Source organism: Triturus cristatus, chromosome 7 (assembly GCF_964204655.1).
Source record: "Triturus cristatus chromosome 7, aTriCri1.1, whole genome shotgun sequence".
NCBI lineage: Eukaryota > Metazoa > Chordata > Amphibia > Caudata > Salamandridae > Triturus > Triturus cristatus.
The window spans coordinates 631,030,738-631,048,983 of NC_140590.1; the positions used below are offsets into that span (position 1 = coordinate 631,030,738).

The 18,246-nt window shown below is 48.7% G+C and overlaps 1 protein-coding gene across 2 annotated transcripts in view; it reads left to right on the forward strand.

Annotated features, from left to right (window-relative positions):
- The window catches only part of CEP95 (centrosomal protein 95), a 717,939-nt gene that overhangs the window by 164,354 nt on the left and 535,339 nt on the right, over positions 1-18,246 (forward strand). For both annotated transcript variants that reach the window (XM_085617251.1, XM_085617252.1), the window contains exon 4: positions 11,160-11,273. In XM_085617251.1, the coding sequence (XP_085473377.1) occupies positions 11,160-11,273 (114 nt within the window). The remainder of the gene's footprint in view (positions 1-11,159; positions 11,274-18,246) is intronic.

Here is an 18,246-nt window from a genome sequence, read left to right on the forward strand (position 1 = left end):
AGAAAAGCTTGCGCACCAGCATCTCATCATTTTTACTCTCAACTGTTCGGTTCTTGTATCTTAAAACATGTTAAGCAATTGGTTGTTTCTATTGTAGCAATATTTCTTGCTCTTTTCAGATATTCTTTACTGGATCCATCATAACCTTGAAATGTGCTGTTTGCATAGCAAGATAGACAGTCAATGTGATAAGGTATTCTGTTTATGTCCATTGTGTGACAACCCACTTTTGTTTTCAACGTTTTGTAACCGACTTAACATAAAACCTTATCTGCTTACCTTTTTGTTGTATCATTTATGTATCCCAGTATAGTGGCATGATGCAAGTATCTTGCTCTTGACCAGCATCCCTCCACTGCTCGCGCTTTAGAAGCTACTTGTTCGAGGCATATGAGCTGCAGATTACACACTGTGCATAGATCGCCATCTGGTGTTGGGCCCGGATGTTGCAGTTGTTTTTCTCTTGGAAAGTCTTTGGAAGTCACGAGGTATGTAACTCCTCCTTTGGATCGTATTGCGCATGGGCTTCGGCTCCATCCTCAGATTGTTTTTTTTCCGCCATCGGGCTCGGATGTGATCTTCGCGCTCTGGTTCCGAACAGTTTCCAGTTCTCCAATCGACACGCAATCCTCCCCCTTTTTCACGGTATTGTTTTCGATCGTGATCTCCACACTCGACAGGGCTCTAATGGATCAACACCTTCGATTCCAGTCGTCGACGACGGCCTTCGGGCCTACCCAAGCTCCGGTCCTGGCTAATGGAATGGACTCCCTTCAAGAAGTGCTCTCGATGTGGGTCCAAATTCCCCCACACCGATCTCCACGAAGTAGCAATCTCTGCCTCTCCCCTGAACACGAGGCTCAAGACTATCCGGCGTGCAAATCCTTCCGGTCCAAGAAAACCATTCGAGAACGAAGGGCACGAAGAACTATGGCACATTCGTCGACGGCGATCCCAGATGACATCTTCAGAGAAGGCGTCGACGCTCCAGAAAAACAACACACCGTCAGCGCCTCCGAATCCGACGATTCAGATGTGGAGGACATCACTCCGGCACAGAGGGTCGTTGGTACCGAAATCCCACCCCCACCCCACACCCTCCGTGAGATCCAAAAAGGCTTCGGTCACGCCTTCGAGCCTAGGCACGACCAAGAACACTGCTTCCCACACCGCACCTTCGGGGCCGGTAAAGAAGCCTATTAAGCCTTCCGGCGGCTCGGGCTCGAGCCAGCCCAACGTCGGTGCCGAAAAACACTCCTCAGCACCGACGCCGAAAAAAAAAATCGCCTCCTCCTCGGCACCGAGCTCCATACCGAAGCACTCGGCGCCGTAAACCAGCACCAGCTCCTCGGTACCGACACCGTCCCCGGAACCGAGCAAAAAACACTAGGCCACCGACACCCATATCTCAAAGCCGAAAACCATCTCGGAGCAGAGTAACCAACCAGCCCATTCAAAGCCGCATAGTTCAAAACAGCGGACTACTGCAGACTCTAAAACAAAAAAACCTATGGCTCCGATGCCTTCGGCGCCGACGGACAGGCCTCTCTCTGAAGAACTTTTTACGCCTGATCCATTGCAAAAAACACTGGTCAAGGATCCTAAGACTGGACATTTGATGCTCAGCATCAAAAAGAGACAGCTGGATAAGCCTGCCCCAGCTCCACCTCCAAAGAGGAAAGACTTTGCTACCTCCCCTTTGAGAATACCCTCGCCCCCTCCTCCACCCCCCCACCTCCTCCTTCTCCCCCCACCTCCACCTTCTCCCCCCCCACCTCCTTCTCCCCCCCCCCACCTCATCATTCCCACACACCCTCTCCGGATGATGACAATGATGATGTCTATGATGACATAGGGGACGAGCCCCATGACCAACCTACAGTGGACCCCACTCCTACAGGCTCCCCAGACCCATGGGACGACTATAACATTCCTAACGTCCCGCAGGATGATCTCTACCCTTCGAGACCATCCCCACCAGAAGACTCATTGGGGTTCAACCACCTACTCCAGACGGCTGCACACTACCATGGTGTGTATCTCCATACCACCCCGTGGAGGAGGACTTCCTCCTTGATACGTTCGACACGACACACAGGGCCACCTCCATCCTGCCCATGCTCAAAGGAGTTATCAAGCACGCGCCGGAGGTCTTTAAAGATCCAGTCAGAGCCAGGGTCATCAACCCTCGCATAGTCAAAAAATATAAAGCCGCCCCTAAAGATCCCGCCTACATCAGAGGGCCAGCACCACTAGATTCCCTAGTAGTGTCACGAAAACTAGCAAACTCCCAAGCATCAGGCGAGGCACCACCACCTGATAAAGAGTCAAAACTCTTGGACGCATCGGGCAAGCGCACTGCATTCCAGGCTGCCACCATATGGCGCATCGCAAATACACAAGCGCTTCTTGCAAGATATGACAGGGCACATTATGACGAACTAGAAGCCATAATGCAACACCTCCCTGACAAATATAAAAATAGAGCCAATGAGTTAATTCAGGAGGGCAAAACCATCACCAATACCTCCATCCGCTGTGCCCTAGATGCAGCTGACACCGCCTCTAGGGCAATTAACACCAGCGTCGTCCTCCGTCGCCATGCCTGGCTAAGGATTTCGGGTTTCAAACCAGAGGTGCAAGCTTCCATCCTGAACCACCCTTTTGACCAGGAACATCTGTTCGGCCCAAAAGTAGATGAGGCCCTGGAAAAAATGAAAAAAGACACGGATACGGCGAAGTCTATGGGAGCCTTACAATCACACCCTACCAGGCGCTCTTTTCGCCACTCTTCCTTTCGAAGCACATCCAGAGGCTACTCCTCTGACACCGCTTCCACTTCCTATAAAGCCCCTACCCAATCCACCTTTACAAGGGGTTACCAAAGAGGCAGCTACAGAGGCAACAATATTGAAGGCAGAGGCAAGACAAACCCCTCCCGCTCTTCCTCCACCCCTTCCCAATGACTTCCCTCAGCTTCCCCCAGACCATCCCACTCCGGTCGGGGGCAGACTCCACAATTTCCTTCCTGTCTGGACTACCATCACCTCAGACAAATGGGTAACGCAAATAATTTGGTCGGGCTACTGCCTCGAACTAACATCTACCCCCCCAAACATTCCACCAAAACAACGTCCAATGTCACAAGAACATTTAGCACTACTAAAACAAGAGGTAATCTCACTCCTACAAAATTGTGCGATAGAACTAGTCCCTACCAACCAAAGAAATATGGGAGTTTACCCCCTATATTTTCTCATACCAAAAAGGGACGAGACTCTATGGCCCATCCTAGACCTCAGACCCCTCAATCACTATATACACTCCGACCATTTCCACATGGTCACACTCCAGCAGGTACTTCCACTGCTCTCCCAAAATGACTTCCTGGCCACCTTAGACCTCAAGGACGCTATTTCCACATTCCTGTTCACAGCGCTTACAGGAAGTTTCTCAGATTTGTAGTGGACAGTCAACACTACCAATTCGAGGTGCTCCCCTTCGGAGTCACCACAGCACCACGGGTGTTCACCAAGTGCCTAGCAGTAGTGGCAGCCCACCTGCGAAGACAACACATTCATGTCTTCCCATACCTAGACGACTGGCTCATAAAAGCCAGCTCATACAACCAGTGTGTACAACACACTCGCGCCACTATCCAACTGCTTCACGACCTGGGCTTCACAGTAAATCACATGAAGTCCCATCTGCAACCATCCCACGTAAAGCAATACCTCGGTGCCACCATAGACACCGCAAAAGAGCTAGCCTACCCCAGTCCTGCCAGGATAGCAAGCATTCAGGCTCTTCGTGACAAATTTCAGCCAGAACACTCTCTTCCAGCCAGAGTGTTCATGCAACTTATAGGAATGATGGCCTCTTGCATATTCATAGTACCTCACGCAAGACTCCAGATGCGTCCTCTCCAAGAGTGCTTAGCGCGCAAATGGAACCAGGCCCAGGGTCAATTGACAGATCTGGTGCTGGCAGACGGTCGTGCCTATCGCTCTCTGCAGTGGTGGACCACCAAAAACCTTTCCAAAGGGCGACCGTTCCTGGACCCGGTTCCTCACATAGTACTTACAGCGGACAGATCGCTCTCCGGCTGGGGAGGTCACCTACTACATCACACCATGCAGGGCAGGTGGACACCTCAACAAAAGTTACTCCACATCAACCATCTGGAGTTACTAGCCATATTCCTAGCCCTAAAGGCTTTTCAAACGCATCTCTCAGGCAAGGCCGTCTTAGTCCTCACCGACAACATGACAGCCATGTACTATATACCAAAACAAGGCTGCACACACTCTCTGCAGCTCTCTTAACTAGCACAGAGCATGTGGAGATGGGCCATACCCCAAAAAATCTTCCTCCTAGCCCAACATGTCCCAGGAATCCAGAACACTATAGCAGATCTTCTGAGTAGACAAACACAACAAATCCACGAGTGGGAACTCCATCCACAAGTTCTTCACCCGTACTTTCAAATGTGGGGGCATCCACAGATAGACCTCTTTGCCACCCACGGAAACGCCAAATGCCCAAGCTTCGCCGCCAGATATCCACACCCATTGTCCAAAGGCAATGCGATATGGATGAACTGGTCAGGCAGATTTGTGTACGCTTTTCCGCCTCTCCCACTCATTCCCTTAGTAGTGTGCAAACTACAACAACACTCCCTCACTTTCATCATAGTAGCTCCAACTTGGGCCAGACAACCGTGGTACACCACACTGCTGGAACTATCTGTAGTACCTCAAGCCTCTTAACCCAGAACCATGGAGAGATCAGGCACCCGGACCCAGCTCAGTTCAACCTTGCGATCTGGCTCCTGAAATCCTAGAATTCGGTTATCTGAATCTTCCTCCTGACTGTATGAACGTCATTAGAGAGGCTAGCCGACCTACCACTAGAGCTTGCTACGCAGTCAAGTGGAAACGTTTTGTGGTCTATTGTCACAACAATAACTTCAATCCCCTAGATGTGTCCATTCAACACATCCTAGGCTATTTACTATACCTACAAAGATGCAATCTAGCCTTCACGTCTATTAGACTGCATCTTGCAGCCATAGCAGCTTATCTACAAAACGGGCAACATCTATCACTCTTTCGAGTACCTGCCATAAAAGCCTTCATGGAAGGCCTCAAAAGAATAATTCCCCCCAGAGTGCCACCCTCACCTGTGTGGAACCTAAACATCGTTCTCACTAGACTAATGGGGCCACCCTTTGAACCTCTACACAAATGTGAACTTCAATTCCTAACATGGAAAACTGCTTTTCTTGTAGCCATCACTTCCCTCAGAAGGGTCAGTGAGATACAAGCACTCACCATTCACGAACCTTTTCTGCAAATGCACCATAACAAGGTTGTTCTCCGTACTAATCCAAAATTCCTCCCTAAAGTCATTTCTCCCTTTCACCTAAACCAATCTGTGGAACTACCTGTATTCTTCTGGCAACCACAAACCGTTGCAGAAAGAGCTCTCCACTCATTAGATGTCAAACGAGCCTTACTCTACTACATCGAGAGAACACAACCCTTTTGTAGGACCAAACGACTGTTCGTTTCCTTCTCACCACCACATAAAGGCAACCCCATCTCCTAATATGGGATAGCTAGGTGGATTGTCAAATGCATTCAGATTTGCAACCACAAAGCAAAACGAACGCTATCTGTTCCCCCTAAAGCTCACTCTACACGTAAGATAGGGGCTTCCATGGCATTCTTAGGGAGCATCCCCCTTAGATGATATCTGCAAAGCAGCTACATGGTCAACACCGCACACTTTCACTAAACACTATTGTGTAGATGTGCAGGCTAAGCAACAAGCTAGTGTGGGCCAGGCTGTACTCAAAACATTGTTTCAAACCAGTGCAACAGATACTGGTGGTCGCTGCTAGGGATAGGTACTGCTATACAATCTATGCACAGTGTGTAAACTGCAGTTCATATGCCTCGAACGCCAAATGCTACTTACCAGTATGCATCTGTTCTTGGCATGTAGAGCTGCAGAACTACACACGCCGACCCGCCTCCCCGGCTACCTTGATCTGTTCCGGTTTATCTTATTTAGATACAACACACATGGGCATCTTCACTGTTTATTACTACGCTCCATCATTTCCCTGCTGGCGATAAACAATCTGAGGATGGAGCTGAAGCCCATGCGCAATACGATCCAAAGGAGGAGTCGCATACCTCGTGACTTCCAAAGACTTTCCAAGAGAAAAACTGCAACATCTGGGCCCAACACCAGATGGCGATCTATGCACAGTGTGTAGATCTGCAGCTCTACATGCCAAGACAAGATGCATACTGGTAAGTAGCATTTGCCTTTTAAGTCGAGATTGGGCAGCGCAGCTCTGCGAGCCATGCGGTATTGGAAGTATGTACTTGAAGCCCCGCCCACTCTCCGTCAATATTGGTCATTGGCTCGTGTCATTGTCCTTTATAAATGCTGGCTTCTGATTCGTTATTAGACTTGATAGTCTCTCCTTCGTACCGCCTTGTCTTTATTTGTAACCTCCCATGAGGACTGGCCCTTTTACTTCTGTTACACAGTACATCGTCATTAGTCTGTATGCACTATTTTCTGTAATGAGTTTCTTAATGCAGAAGGGTCTTTTGTGCGCAGTTGTGACCGCCGGCTTGTTTATTTAACTTGTAGCAAACTGGGAGCTCTTCAGTGGCCATGGAAGACAGGAGGGGGCAACTCGGCGATGCCTTCAAGCATTTGCAATGCAATATGTCTCGCATTCGTGAGAGTTTAAGCTATTGACACTGTAAATGACTGCCTTTTACTTATGTTTTAAAAACCAAAACATAAAAAAAAGGCATTGTCATTTACAATGCCAATAGCTCAAACTCGCGTAAATGCGAGACCTATCGCATTGCAGATGCTTGTTTCTTAATTTTCACCCCTCCATTAAGAGTGCATGTATTTGCAGGCAGTCTCCCCTCCACACCCACCCTGCCCCACGTTGTTGCTGTGGCCCAGTTGTCGTCGGTTTACCCGTACCTTCCTACCTCCTCCTACATTGTGTTCCTTACTTTATAGGCCCATTCCCTCAGTCAGTGTTGTGTTGCTTGTCCCGTATTCCTGTCAGATTAAAAGAACAAGCATTTACAATGCAATAGTTCTCGCAATGACATTATTTTGAGCAATTGACATTGTAAATGGCAATGTCTTTTAAAAAATTAAAAGGCATTGTTAATTACAATACCAAAATCAACGCCTATTGCCTTGCATAGCGCAGTGTCCGTGAAGATGGCACCGCGCTTATTAAAGTAAAAAAAAATGACTGCCTTTTATTTATGTTTTAAAAACCAAAACATAAAATTAGGCATTGCCATTTTCAACGCCAATAGCTCAAACTCGCGTAAATGCAAGACCTATTGAATTGTAAATGCTTGTTTCACGTTGTCTTTGGCTAAGTCACTGACACTGCAGTGGCACACTAGTCTAAATTCTAAATGTGTTTCTATCTAATATTCAGAAATAGAGATGTGTGTTTTCAATATTGTACTATAGCAGCAGATCACTGATATTCTGCAAATAATCTGTGACCCATTGCAATTTCTCAAATGTGAGTTCCTGTTTCACCCTAAAAGGAACTTTTTTATGGATGTTGCATGGTGTTAAAAAAACAAACAATATTTCTCTGTATATTGTCTATAAACGGCTCCCACACATTACCTGTATTAAAAAATAAACTAAAAGAAAATGGTATTTAAAATCTATGTTTAAGAATAATTAACGGTCATCAGGGCAGGGCTTTGTGGAGAACAGAACAGGATCTATCAGTTGGCCCCTCTAAAAGGATGGGGCCCAGGGCCAGAGCCCACTTGCCCATGCCTTAAAACGTCTCTGATTAGTAATTAGGAGGATAGCAATCAATCCCTTTAGTCGCCTGTTAAATGATGCGGAATATTAATCGGGGTGCTCACAATCCTTTCAGTAACATATTGGTGCCCACAGAAAGTTGAAATCATGTCAGATTAGTACAGTCTAAGTACAGATGGTGTGTGAGAGAGAGCGAGATGGCAGAAGGGAGACGACCACACAACCAAATCCCTGGTGTGTCTCTCAGTTATGTACGCGCTCTGTCACCATGCAACAGGAGGCAGCAAAACAAGACCGCCGGAGAAATGGAATGAAGATACAATAAATAGCGAGGCAGGGGGTGGGACAGAAAGAGGGGGGTGCAGGGGGTGGGACAGAAAGAGGGGGGTGGGCTAATGCGTGACAAAGGGCGAGAGAGAGACCACAAGAGAGGGGGTTCAGAAAAGTGACGGAGCCAGAGAGGATGGTGCGTGAAAAAAAAGAGCGGGAGAAAGAGGAGGGAGGGCAGAAAAAAAAGAAAGAAACCCTGGCAAAGGGACTGCTGGGTAAGAGAGCTCAAACCATACTGTGGGGCTCGCAGCGGCGGCGGCAGCAGCAGCAGCAGCAGCAGCAGCAGCCCTCTCCACCACCACCACCCTCTCCACCCTCTCCACCACCACCACCCCCCTCTCCACCTCCACCACCACCACCCCCCTCTCCACCTCCACCACCACCACCACCCCCCTCTCCACCTCCACCACCACCACCCCCCTCTCCACCTCCACCACCACCACCCCCCTCTCCACCACCACCCCCCTCTCCACCTCCACCACCACCACCCCCCTCTCCACCTCCACCACCACCACCCCCCTCTCCGGTTTGCTGACGAAGCTTCACCCGGTAGTATTTCCACTTTTTGTTTGTCCTATTCTGAGCTGATCGCACTGTGGAGGCGGGGTGTATCAAAGAGATAACTGCGGCGTGAACTCAGAAGTGCACGGCCAACCCTATCCCGATCGCAGACACCCGTGGCATCCAAGCCCCGTGCCCCTGAGAGCGCCCCTCATCCGCACATACCAACCGACGCACACACACACGCAGACACACAAATACAAACCCACACCAACAACCCCAGACGCACACGCACCCAGACACACCAACTCACATCCAGGCGCCCCCCCCCCCCCGAGCGCCCCTTATCCGCACCTACCGACCCCCACAAGCAGACACCAACTGATGCACGCATGTAGACACACAAACAAAAACCCACACCAACAACCCCAGATACCCCACGCGGCACCCAGACACACACGGACACCAACTCACATTGAGGTGCCCCCGAGAGCGCCCCTCTTCCTCCTCATCCGCACCTACTGACCCCCACAAACAGATTCCAGCTGACGCATGCACTCAGACGCACAAATAAAAACCCACACCAACAACTCCTGACACACACAAACGCACCCAGGTATACAATTAAAGACACATTTACCCCAAACACACACACACGTATACGACAGCAGCTCCGTACTCTGCTTTGCCCCTTTTTAATATATGCATGACAAGGATTTGCAGAATGTGACACACGATAGCGCTTAAAGTCGGAGGCAATTCAACGGGAATGTAAAACCAGGGCTCACGGAGAGGGGTGCGAGCTGTAGTTTGCTACGGGAGTGTTGGACTTATGCTAATGTCGCTCATTTCTGCAGCTTCTGATATCCCTGGCCCTGTGGGCCACAGCCTTCGGTTACTCCGCACAGCTTTACGAAGTATAGAGACTGGAAAATATACCAGCGTGTCCCACGGTAGTGGGAAACAACCACGAGCTCTTTTTTTTTTTTTAATCCTGGGACTTCAGGTTTTTCATTTGTTTGAGATAAACTCGCACTATAAGTACTAAAATACAAGAGTGGAAGGTGTGTGACCCACTCCACCTGGCATAGAACCGTGCTGTCTGTGTCTGGTTGTTGCCAGCGTGGCTGGTTGTTGGGGTGTAGTTAGGATGTGTTTTTTTTCTGATCGTCTGTGGGTCTGTACTATTGAAGAAAACAGTGTTTCAGTCTGCGGGAGGGAGACGGTGTGACAACACCACCCAGCACCTCGCCATTCCACGTTACAGGGGAACGGATGAGCTCATCGCGATATGCTTAAAATAATCTGGACACCATCGACTGCTCAGAGAGTGGCGACGGTCACGTGATCTCCATGATGTCGGACTGTGTAATGTTGAATCTGAACTCTAACCCAAGTAATAACAAGCGGCCGCCATTGCGGGAAGGCAGCCACTGTTTATTTTTGCATCGCGCTTTCACATTAAGTGAAAGCGCGATGCAAAAATAAACACGCAGCACCCTGTCTCCTTTTGGGATGGCCCATCCGGACTGGATCTCACGGCTTGTTTATATAACACGCCTCCTTGAGATAAGAAATTGCTTCACGACAGCCATGAAGCAGGCGATCCAGTCCGGATGGGCCGGACCAAAAGGCGAAAGGGAGACAACGCAAACAGCTAATTTCCAATGGCAAGCCACCGTTTAGCATAAACGGTGACGCCAGCCAATGGAAATGAGGGGCGGGGCCTCAAGCCCTTTTCTGAAATCCCTCTCTCACAAAATCTCTCGCCAGCGAGCAGCGCATGCGCTGCAACGCTAGGCGAGACCGAAAACCGCTGTTACATGACTTGCGCTGGCCGCGTCATATGACCTTTTCCCCAGCCTTACAGCCATGCTGCTATACAACATGGCTAAAACACATTGTTACCGACTAAGGTAATAGTTCTGGCATTGGCTTTGTGTTTTTCCACATGGTTGCGCACAGTGACTAACACTACAGCAGAGCCACCTGGAGGCGCTAGAGAAGAATTGTTTGAAAAATGATAAGGCTGAGAAAGTTCACATTGGGGAAAATGCTGGAAGATCCATATCTATTGTTACAAAAGGCGAGTTAGGCGCGCCAAACGCTTAAAGAATCAGGGCATATCCGGAAACTAATTTTTTTTTATGTTGATTGAGTTCATAATTTTATCTTCTGTTTATTTTTGTATTCTAAAACAAGTTCATAAAAACATTTAGTAATAGATGTACATGCGTTGTTTGCCGTAAGCGAATTGAACTGAATTGTGCTATTGCCTATGTGAGTTTCATTCGCCTTAAGAATTTAGCAGCCGTTCAGGATTTACCATCAACTCTCCCCCACATATGGGAGTAACCATGTGGACTCTCCTAAAATTATTATTACAGTTCGAGCATTCCGTGGATATGACTCATTCGATTTGTGCGAACGCCTACATGATTCTGGGTTGTTTATGCACCATTTTTCCATTTACCTTTTAGGAGAGAACATTGTTAAACGGGATAAAGAATCCATCAAGAATCTTCTGGAAATATTTGATGGTTTGCTTGAATATCTCACTGAACAAATCAGCGAAGCTTCTTCTCAGACTGGGGGTGAGTAACTGAATATTTACTCTTTAGTGTGCCATCAAAAACCATTACTTAACTTCTGTTTTTTTTCTGGTTTCTTCCTCCGTTATATTTGATATTTTTGTTGTTTTGTTCAAATTCACTGCTTGAATTTGTTATTTCTGTGTGTCCCCTTCATATATCTTATGTACAAGTTTAGATTGTATGTATATGGTAGTTGTACATTGTGATACTAGTCAAGTGGCAATCGAACGCTTTATGGAGTTAAAGGCAAGGATACAGGTAAAATGTGATTGGACTGAAAGTTGGATTCTGAGAGTGGTGGTCGACTGTTAATTAATTCATGGTGTTCCCTAAAAAGGTGTTTCTTCAGCCCTTTCCCTACAAAAGGGTTTGGGCAGTACTAAGGACATAGGGCTGTCATTTCGTATCCTGGATGCTTAAGTTGAGAACACCTGTTGTCTTACCTTTTCTTTTTTGTGCTTCACCTCCAGTTTGATGGTATCCTTGTTGCTGGTGTGACGACAGACACTGGAGGTGGTGTGCCTACCTGTCAGAAAGGCGAGGGTAGCAGTTATAATGGCTTTGTAGATGATGCAGGTGTTATTAAAGATGATGTGGACTGGTAAAGGAGCCAGTCAAGTTCCATAATGTTGGAGGTGATGCGGCCATATTTCCTCAGGCCTTTGAGACATGCTACTGTGTGGAGGCTGCCTTTGGGGGTGGGAGCAGATGTTGACTCTGGGAGGGTGTTGCAATCATCCAGATGCAAATGTGCAAGAGCTTGGATAGCCATTGCTTGCATTGTTTGCATTAACTTTGCTGTTTAGGTGATCTTAAAGTAATTGGGTCACCAGACTGCTTGAAGGTGACACTTATGATCTGACAAATAAAGATCTTTTCGTGAGTAAATGCTCCTTATGAGTGGTTGTCACTTTTGTGTGCTGGGAAAGAATGAAATATATTTCTGCAGCATTCAATCTTTCATAGATTCACTTCCTTGAATCATTTGCTGTTGTTGAGGCAGGAATTCCATAGTAACTTTACAAATGCAGTATGAAAGCATAACTGGCCATAATACAGTGTCACATCAATAGCCAATTAACCTCAATTCAAAATACCCAAATCCCAACTAATGAAGAGAGAGCGCTCTGCCCCACCCCCAAACCATGTGTATGTGTATAATATGTATATATGTTCTATCTGTTGAGATATACACCCCTACCTTCTGATTAGGTGAGAAATGTAATATTTTTCTGAAAATAGGAGCCTCTTCATTAAGAAGCCTCTCAAAAGCTGGGGCTTGGATGCTAGTGGGAAGGTTTTATACTGATGAACCACACATGAGGTACATTTACTGCCTGCACCCCGATCACAAGCCTAAAGACTAAAAGATTTGCAGAGCATTCTCGGCAAAGACTATGTTATGAAGTCTTTTGAGTTTGTGTGAAAAAAATCTAAAGCTGTGGATAGCCCATATTCTTAGGTGAGTCCGTCCAGAGCACTCATCCTAGTAAGAAGAAAAAACACATAAATGGCACTTGGACACAAAAAATTGATACCAAGTTAATTTTCTGTGGAAAAAACGGCTTTCGCATCTTATAAGCTTCAGGAAAATAAATCTCGAAACAGCAGTCTGTAAAATCTAGTGGGTCTGGTCTCCTTCCCCTGAATTGTAGTGAAGAAAAGCTCTCTAGTCATTTCAGTGCCACCAGCCGCTTCACCTTAATGTAAGAAGTCCAAATCGATGACTTCTCTGTCAACAGACCATCAGGCAAGACCTCAGTGACACTTACCTACTTCAGCGCTGTTCTGTTGACGAAAAAGAAACACCCAGTGAAGAGCATCACTTTGGCAACCAAGCTGTCAATGTTGGTCCCTTTGATAATTGCCTGCTGCTGGCGAGTCTGGTAAGGACATTCCCATCAATGTCAGAACGATCTATTACTGTCCTTTTATCAGTGGAACCCAGAGCAGGAAAAAGGGCAGCAATACTACTGGAACTCGTGTTCCGGAGCAAAATTACACTGCATCCAAGTGCAAAGCTGCTTCAACCCGAACTGGAAGAAGAATCCACCTCTGATAATCCATTCAAAATGGCGTATAGTCCAGGGCAGCTGAAGGTCATATGTCAGGACAAAGAGCAAGAGCATGGTTACTCCATCTTATGACCTGGTAAGTATCTTCATTTCATAGAAAGGAGGATGACACGGAAATAGAGTCCACTGCGACTATCTATGACTCTTGAAGGGGCTATAAAAAATACTTTGATCCTCCAACTGTACCGGTGACAATTGAGGTGCTTACAAACCTACAAATTGTGATGACTGATAAATATACCCACTTCCTAAATGGAACCTCTGGTCCACTGATCACCTCACACAACACCGAAACGTTTCTCCTCCACCACCAGCCACATCTCTACCTCAACCACAGCCTCTGCAATCACCTGATATACCCACAAAGGTTGCCTGCCACCCCAAGGTCAGGAGTTCAATCTTGACAGCACCAAGTCCTATTAAAGTGGATACATTGGCTCAAGAAGATCTTGACATGGAGGAACAGAAACATCCAGACTGTGAGGAAGTGAGTCACATGACTTTTTTAGTATTGGTGGCAGAACCAACCAGGCCTCCACCAGTAGATTCGCCAGCAGAAGACCTTTGCAATTTTCTTATCCTAATTGAAAGGCTGTCCAAGAAATTTGAACTTCCAATTTTATGAAACTGTTTTCTTTGACTTTCGAGAACCAACCTAAAAGTCAGAACCATATCAAAAATCACTTCTAGCGAAGAGGATTAAAGCTGATGTGAAAACCAGCGACATTAGCTGCAGTGGTTCAGAGATTTAAATGAAAAATATATAGCGGTCATTGATACCCTGTACTTCTAGTAGGCCTCACCAGAGCTGACCCTGTAGCCCTGTAACCTGCCAAAAGAAGACCCAGGTATCCTCTGCATCGTACAGAGGAAGCAGGAGAATGGATGCTTTTGGCAAGAGGTTTCCTCTATTGCCACCTCTATTCGAGCAGTGAGCGCCATGGCCATGCTAGGCAGACATCATTGCCAGATGTGGTCCAACACAGCTCTCTACGTTGTGATTTTGTCTGAGGACAACATGAAGGCTAAGGCGATTATTTGGTGACGGAAAGAAGGCTTCAGAGGCTTTCATAGTTGCAGCAGTGTACTTGGACAACATTTGATTCAGGCAGCTAGCAGGAGTAGCTCTTCTTGGACAAGGCTGCCTCATAGCAACTTCTTCCAGAACGAAAGCTAAAAACAGAATTACGGCTATGGTATAAAATGGAGAGTCTCTATTCGTTACCTATTGATGATGCTCTTGAGAATATAAAATCTGACATGAACGTAGTTAGATCTGTTGGGATTTAACAACAATGTCCCCAGCTCTTTTGAGGGGTGAAAGGTAGAGCTTTATCATGCGATTAAGGGTAATAAAATTATAGGTATCAGTGATAAGACCTGCAGCCTGCACAATACCATGCATACTATTATAGTCCACAGCAACAACAGCACTTCAAGGCACCACCTGTGGCATCCTACAAGTCGCAATCAAAGTGCAGTGGAGATTCTCAGACAGTCTCAAGATACACAAGCCGTTGTCATTGGTGGCGGTTGCTGTTTTAACTTTTACCTAAAAATTGGTGCCATAGAAAGGACATTAGCAGTCATCCCAGAATGGGCACAAATAACCTCAGACAAAAGGTTGCTTGATCGCATCCAGTTTGGACTCCTGTGGGAATTCACCAATTGACCCAACTCCCACCAACACCCTACCCTTCCCAATGCTGCATTGTCAGTGAAATTGCACTCCCCCCCCCCCCCCCCCCCCCACCCCCCCCTCGCAGCTCCATCATGTGAGGTCTTCCCCGAGCCCCTGCACTCTCGAGTGCTGGTGTTCGAGGCCCTCCTCCACCCGCAGGTATGAGGCGCAGATTTTACCTGCGCCTCATACCTGGTGGTCCAGTGGACCTCTGTCTCCTTTCTCTCGCTCCGCTCTTTCTCTCTGTTTTCACTTGTTTCCCACTGATTTCAATCTCCCCCTTTTACACTCCTTCTGTGTCTTTCCTCCTTTTTTTCTGATTTCAATCTTCCCCCTTTTACTCCCCCTCTGTGTCTTTCCTCCGTTTTCACTCGTTCTTCACTGATTTAATCTCCCCCTCCCACTCTCCTTCTGTGTCTTTCCTCCACTTTTCTTGCACCTTTCACTGCCTCATTGCCACTCTTTCCTCTCTTTTTGCCTTTCTGCTCGTTTTTCCCTGCCGCTGCTGCCCCCGCAGTCCCTCCCTCCCAGCACGAACAACACGTCTGGCTCAATCCAGCTCCGCTCCCGCCTCCCAGCTGTCTAGCCCTCCCCGACCCCTACTTAATGGCGGCCGCTGCGCCAAAGGCAAGCCCATCTGTGCCCGCCCACGTCCTGATCGCGACCAGCGCCAGGAACCCTGGACCTCTGCAACGCCAACGCTACAACCCAGCGGCACTCCATGCTCTCAACCCAGGACGCAACAACAACTGCAAGCTAGCATCACCAGCCGACACCCACGGATCCTTCAGCTGTCACCGCTGCCGACACGCCTGCAGCAGCGCCAAGACCACGAACCCGGCGCAACCCGCCCGCAAGACCACAACCCAACCGAAGACCCTGCAATGCATCCTCCTCAACGTCCGATCCCCCCACAAACACGCCACCGAAATCTGGGACCTCCTCAACAGCACCACCCGGACTTCGTGTTCTTCACCAAAACGTGGACCAACACCACCTCGGGACCGGACATCGCCATCAGCTTTCCCCAAGGTTACAAGATCTCCAGGAAGGACTGCCCCACCCGCCCGGGAGGAGGTATCGCCATTGTCCACAAATCCACCCTCCGCCTGACCACACTCCCTGACGAGACCACAGACCTGATGGAACACCTTCACTTCAAGATACTGGCCAGCCCTACCACCACCCTCCGAGGAACCCTCCTCTACCGACCCCCTGGCCCCTGCAGACTTTTCTCTAACTCCATCACGGACATCATCTCCCCGCATGCCATCGTGTCCACCAACTACACCCTACTGGAAGACCTCAACTTCCAGCTCGACAACCAACTGGACCCCAGCACCACATTCCTCCTGGACAACCTCCACAACATTGGACTCTGCCAGATCGTGACTGAACCCACGCACTCAGCAGGACACACCCTCGACCCCCTCTTCAGAACAGGTAACTCCATTACCTTCAGCCACACCACCGAACTCCCATGGACTGACCATCGATGCGTCCACTTCACCTTCAGAACACCCACCATCCACAGACACCTGCACCTGCTCCCACAAAGAAACTGTACCAGAATCACCGACGACCAGCTAACCTCATCACTCAGCAACTCCACCCCAACCATCGTGGAAAACGACAACCCCAACACCGCAGCCCGAACCCTGCACAAATGGATCTCTGACAGTGCCAACACCATAGCCGCCCTCAAGAAAAACAACACCCACCCCAAGAAAGCCAGTTGGTTTACCACCGAACTTCGAGAGTCCAGACGCACTTGCCTTTGCCTCGAAAAGACCTGGAGGAACACCAAATCCACAGAAGCCCACAACAACTTCAGAGCCGCCACCAACGCCCACCACCAACTCATCAGAAAAGCTAGAAAAAAAGCGATTGATCAAGGAGTTCGCCTAACCCACCATCGAGTCCACCGACATCCCTCCGTCACAAGACCTCTGCGACAAACTCAGCACCTTTTTTTCACCACAAAATCAAGAGCATCTACGACAACTGTGATGAAGACAACCAACAACTGAACCCTCACCAACCACCCCCGACACCCTGAAGCCAGCGATCGACAACTGTACAGCCCTCACCACCGAAGACCAACTGAAGACGATGAAGTCAATCCACTCCGGGGCCCCCACGGACCCCTGCCCCCACCACATTTTAAACAAAGCCGCTGACACCATCGCACCCATGCTCTGCCACACTATCAACCGCTCCCTGGCAACCGCCACGTTCCCCGACGACTGGAAACATGCCGAGGTCAACCCCCTCCTGAAAAAACCCTTGGCGGACCCCACCGACCTCAAATACTACAGACCCATCTCCCTGCTCCTGTTCCCAGTGAAGTCATCGAGAAAGCCATCAACAGCCAACTCGCCACATTCATCGAAGAGCACAACATCCTTGACTCCTCCCAATCCGGCTTCAGAAAAAAACACAGTACGGAAACCGCCCTCCCCGCTGCAACAGATGACATCTGCACCCTACTGGACAAAGGAGAAACAGCAGCCCTCATCCTCCTTGACCTGTCAGCGGCGTTCGACACAGTCTCTCACCGCACCCTAATACGCGGACTCCATAACGCAGGGATCCAAAACAAGGCCCTCAACTGGATCCACTCCTTCCTCTCCTGCATAACGCAGCAGGTCAGACTCCCCCCCCCCCCCCCCCTCCCCCCCCCCCCCTTTTCTCTCGGACCCTACACCTACCACCTGTGGAGTCACCCAGGGGTCCTCCCTCAGCCCTACACTCTTCAACGTCCACATGGCTCCGCTCGCCCCCATCGTCAGAACCTACGGACTCAACATTTTGTCATACACAGACTACACCCAACTCATCCTCGCCCTATCCAACGAACCCAATACCATCAGACACAATTTTCGAAAAGGCATGGAAGCCGTCGCCAAATGGATGAAAAACAGCTGCCTACAACTAAACACCAACAAAACAGAAGTACTCATGGGCCCAAACCCCAACACCTGTAACGACACCTGGTGGCCCCCGCCCTCAGAAGCCCGCCCACCCCCTCGGACCATGAACGCAACCTGGGAATCATCCTGAACTCCGAGCTCAAAATGGACTACCAGATCAACTCAGTCTCGTCGTCCTGTTTCCACACCCTCTGCCTCCTACGCAAGACCTTCAAATGGATCCCCCTCGAACACAGAAAGAACGTCACCCACTACGGCAACGCACTCTACGCCGGGATAAACAA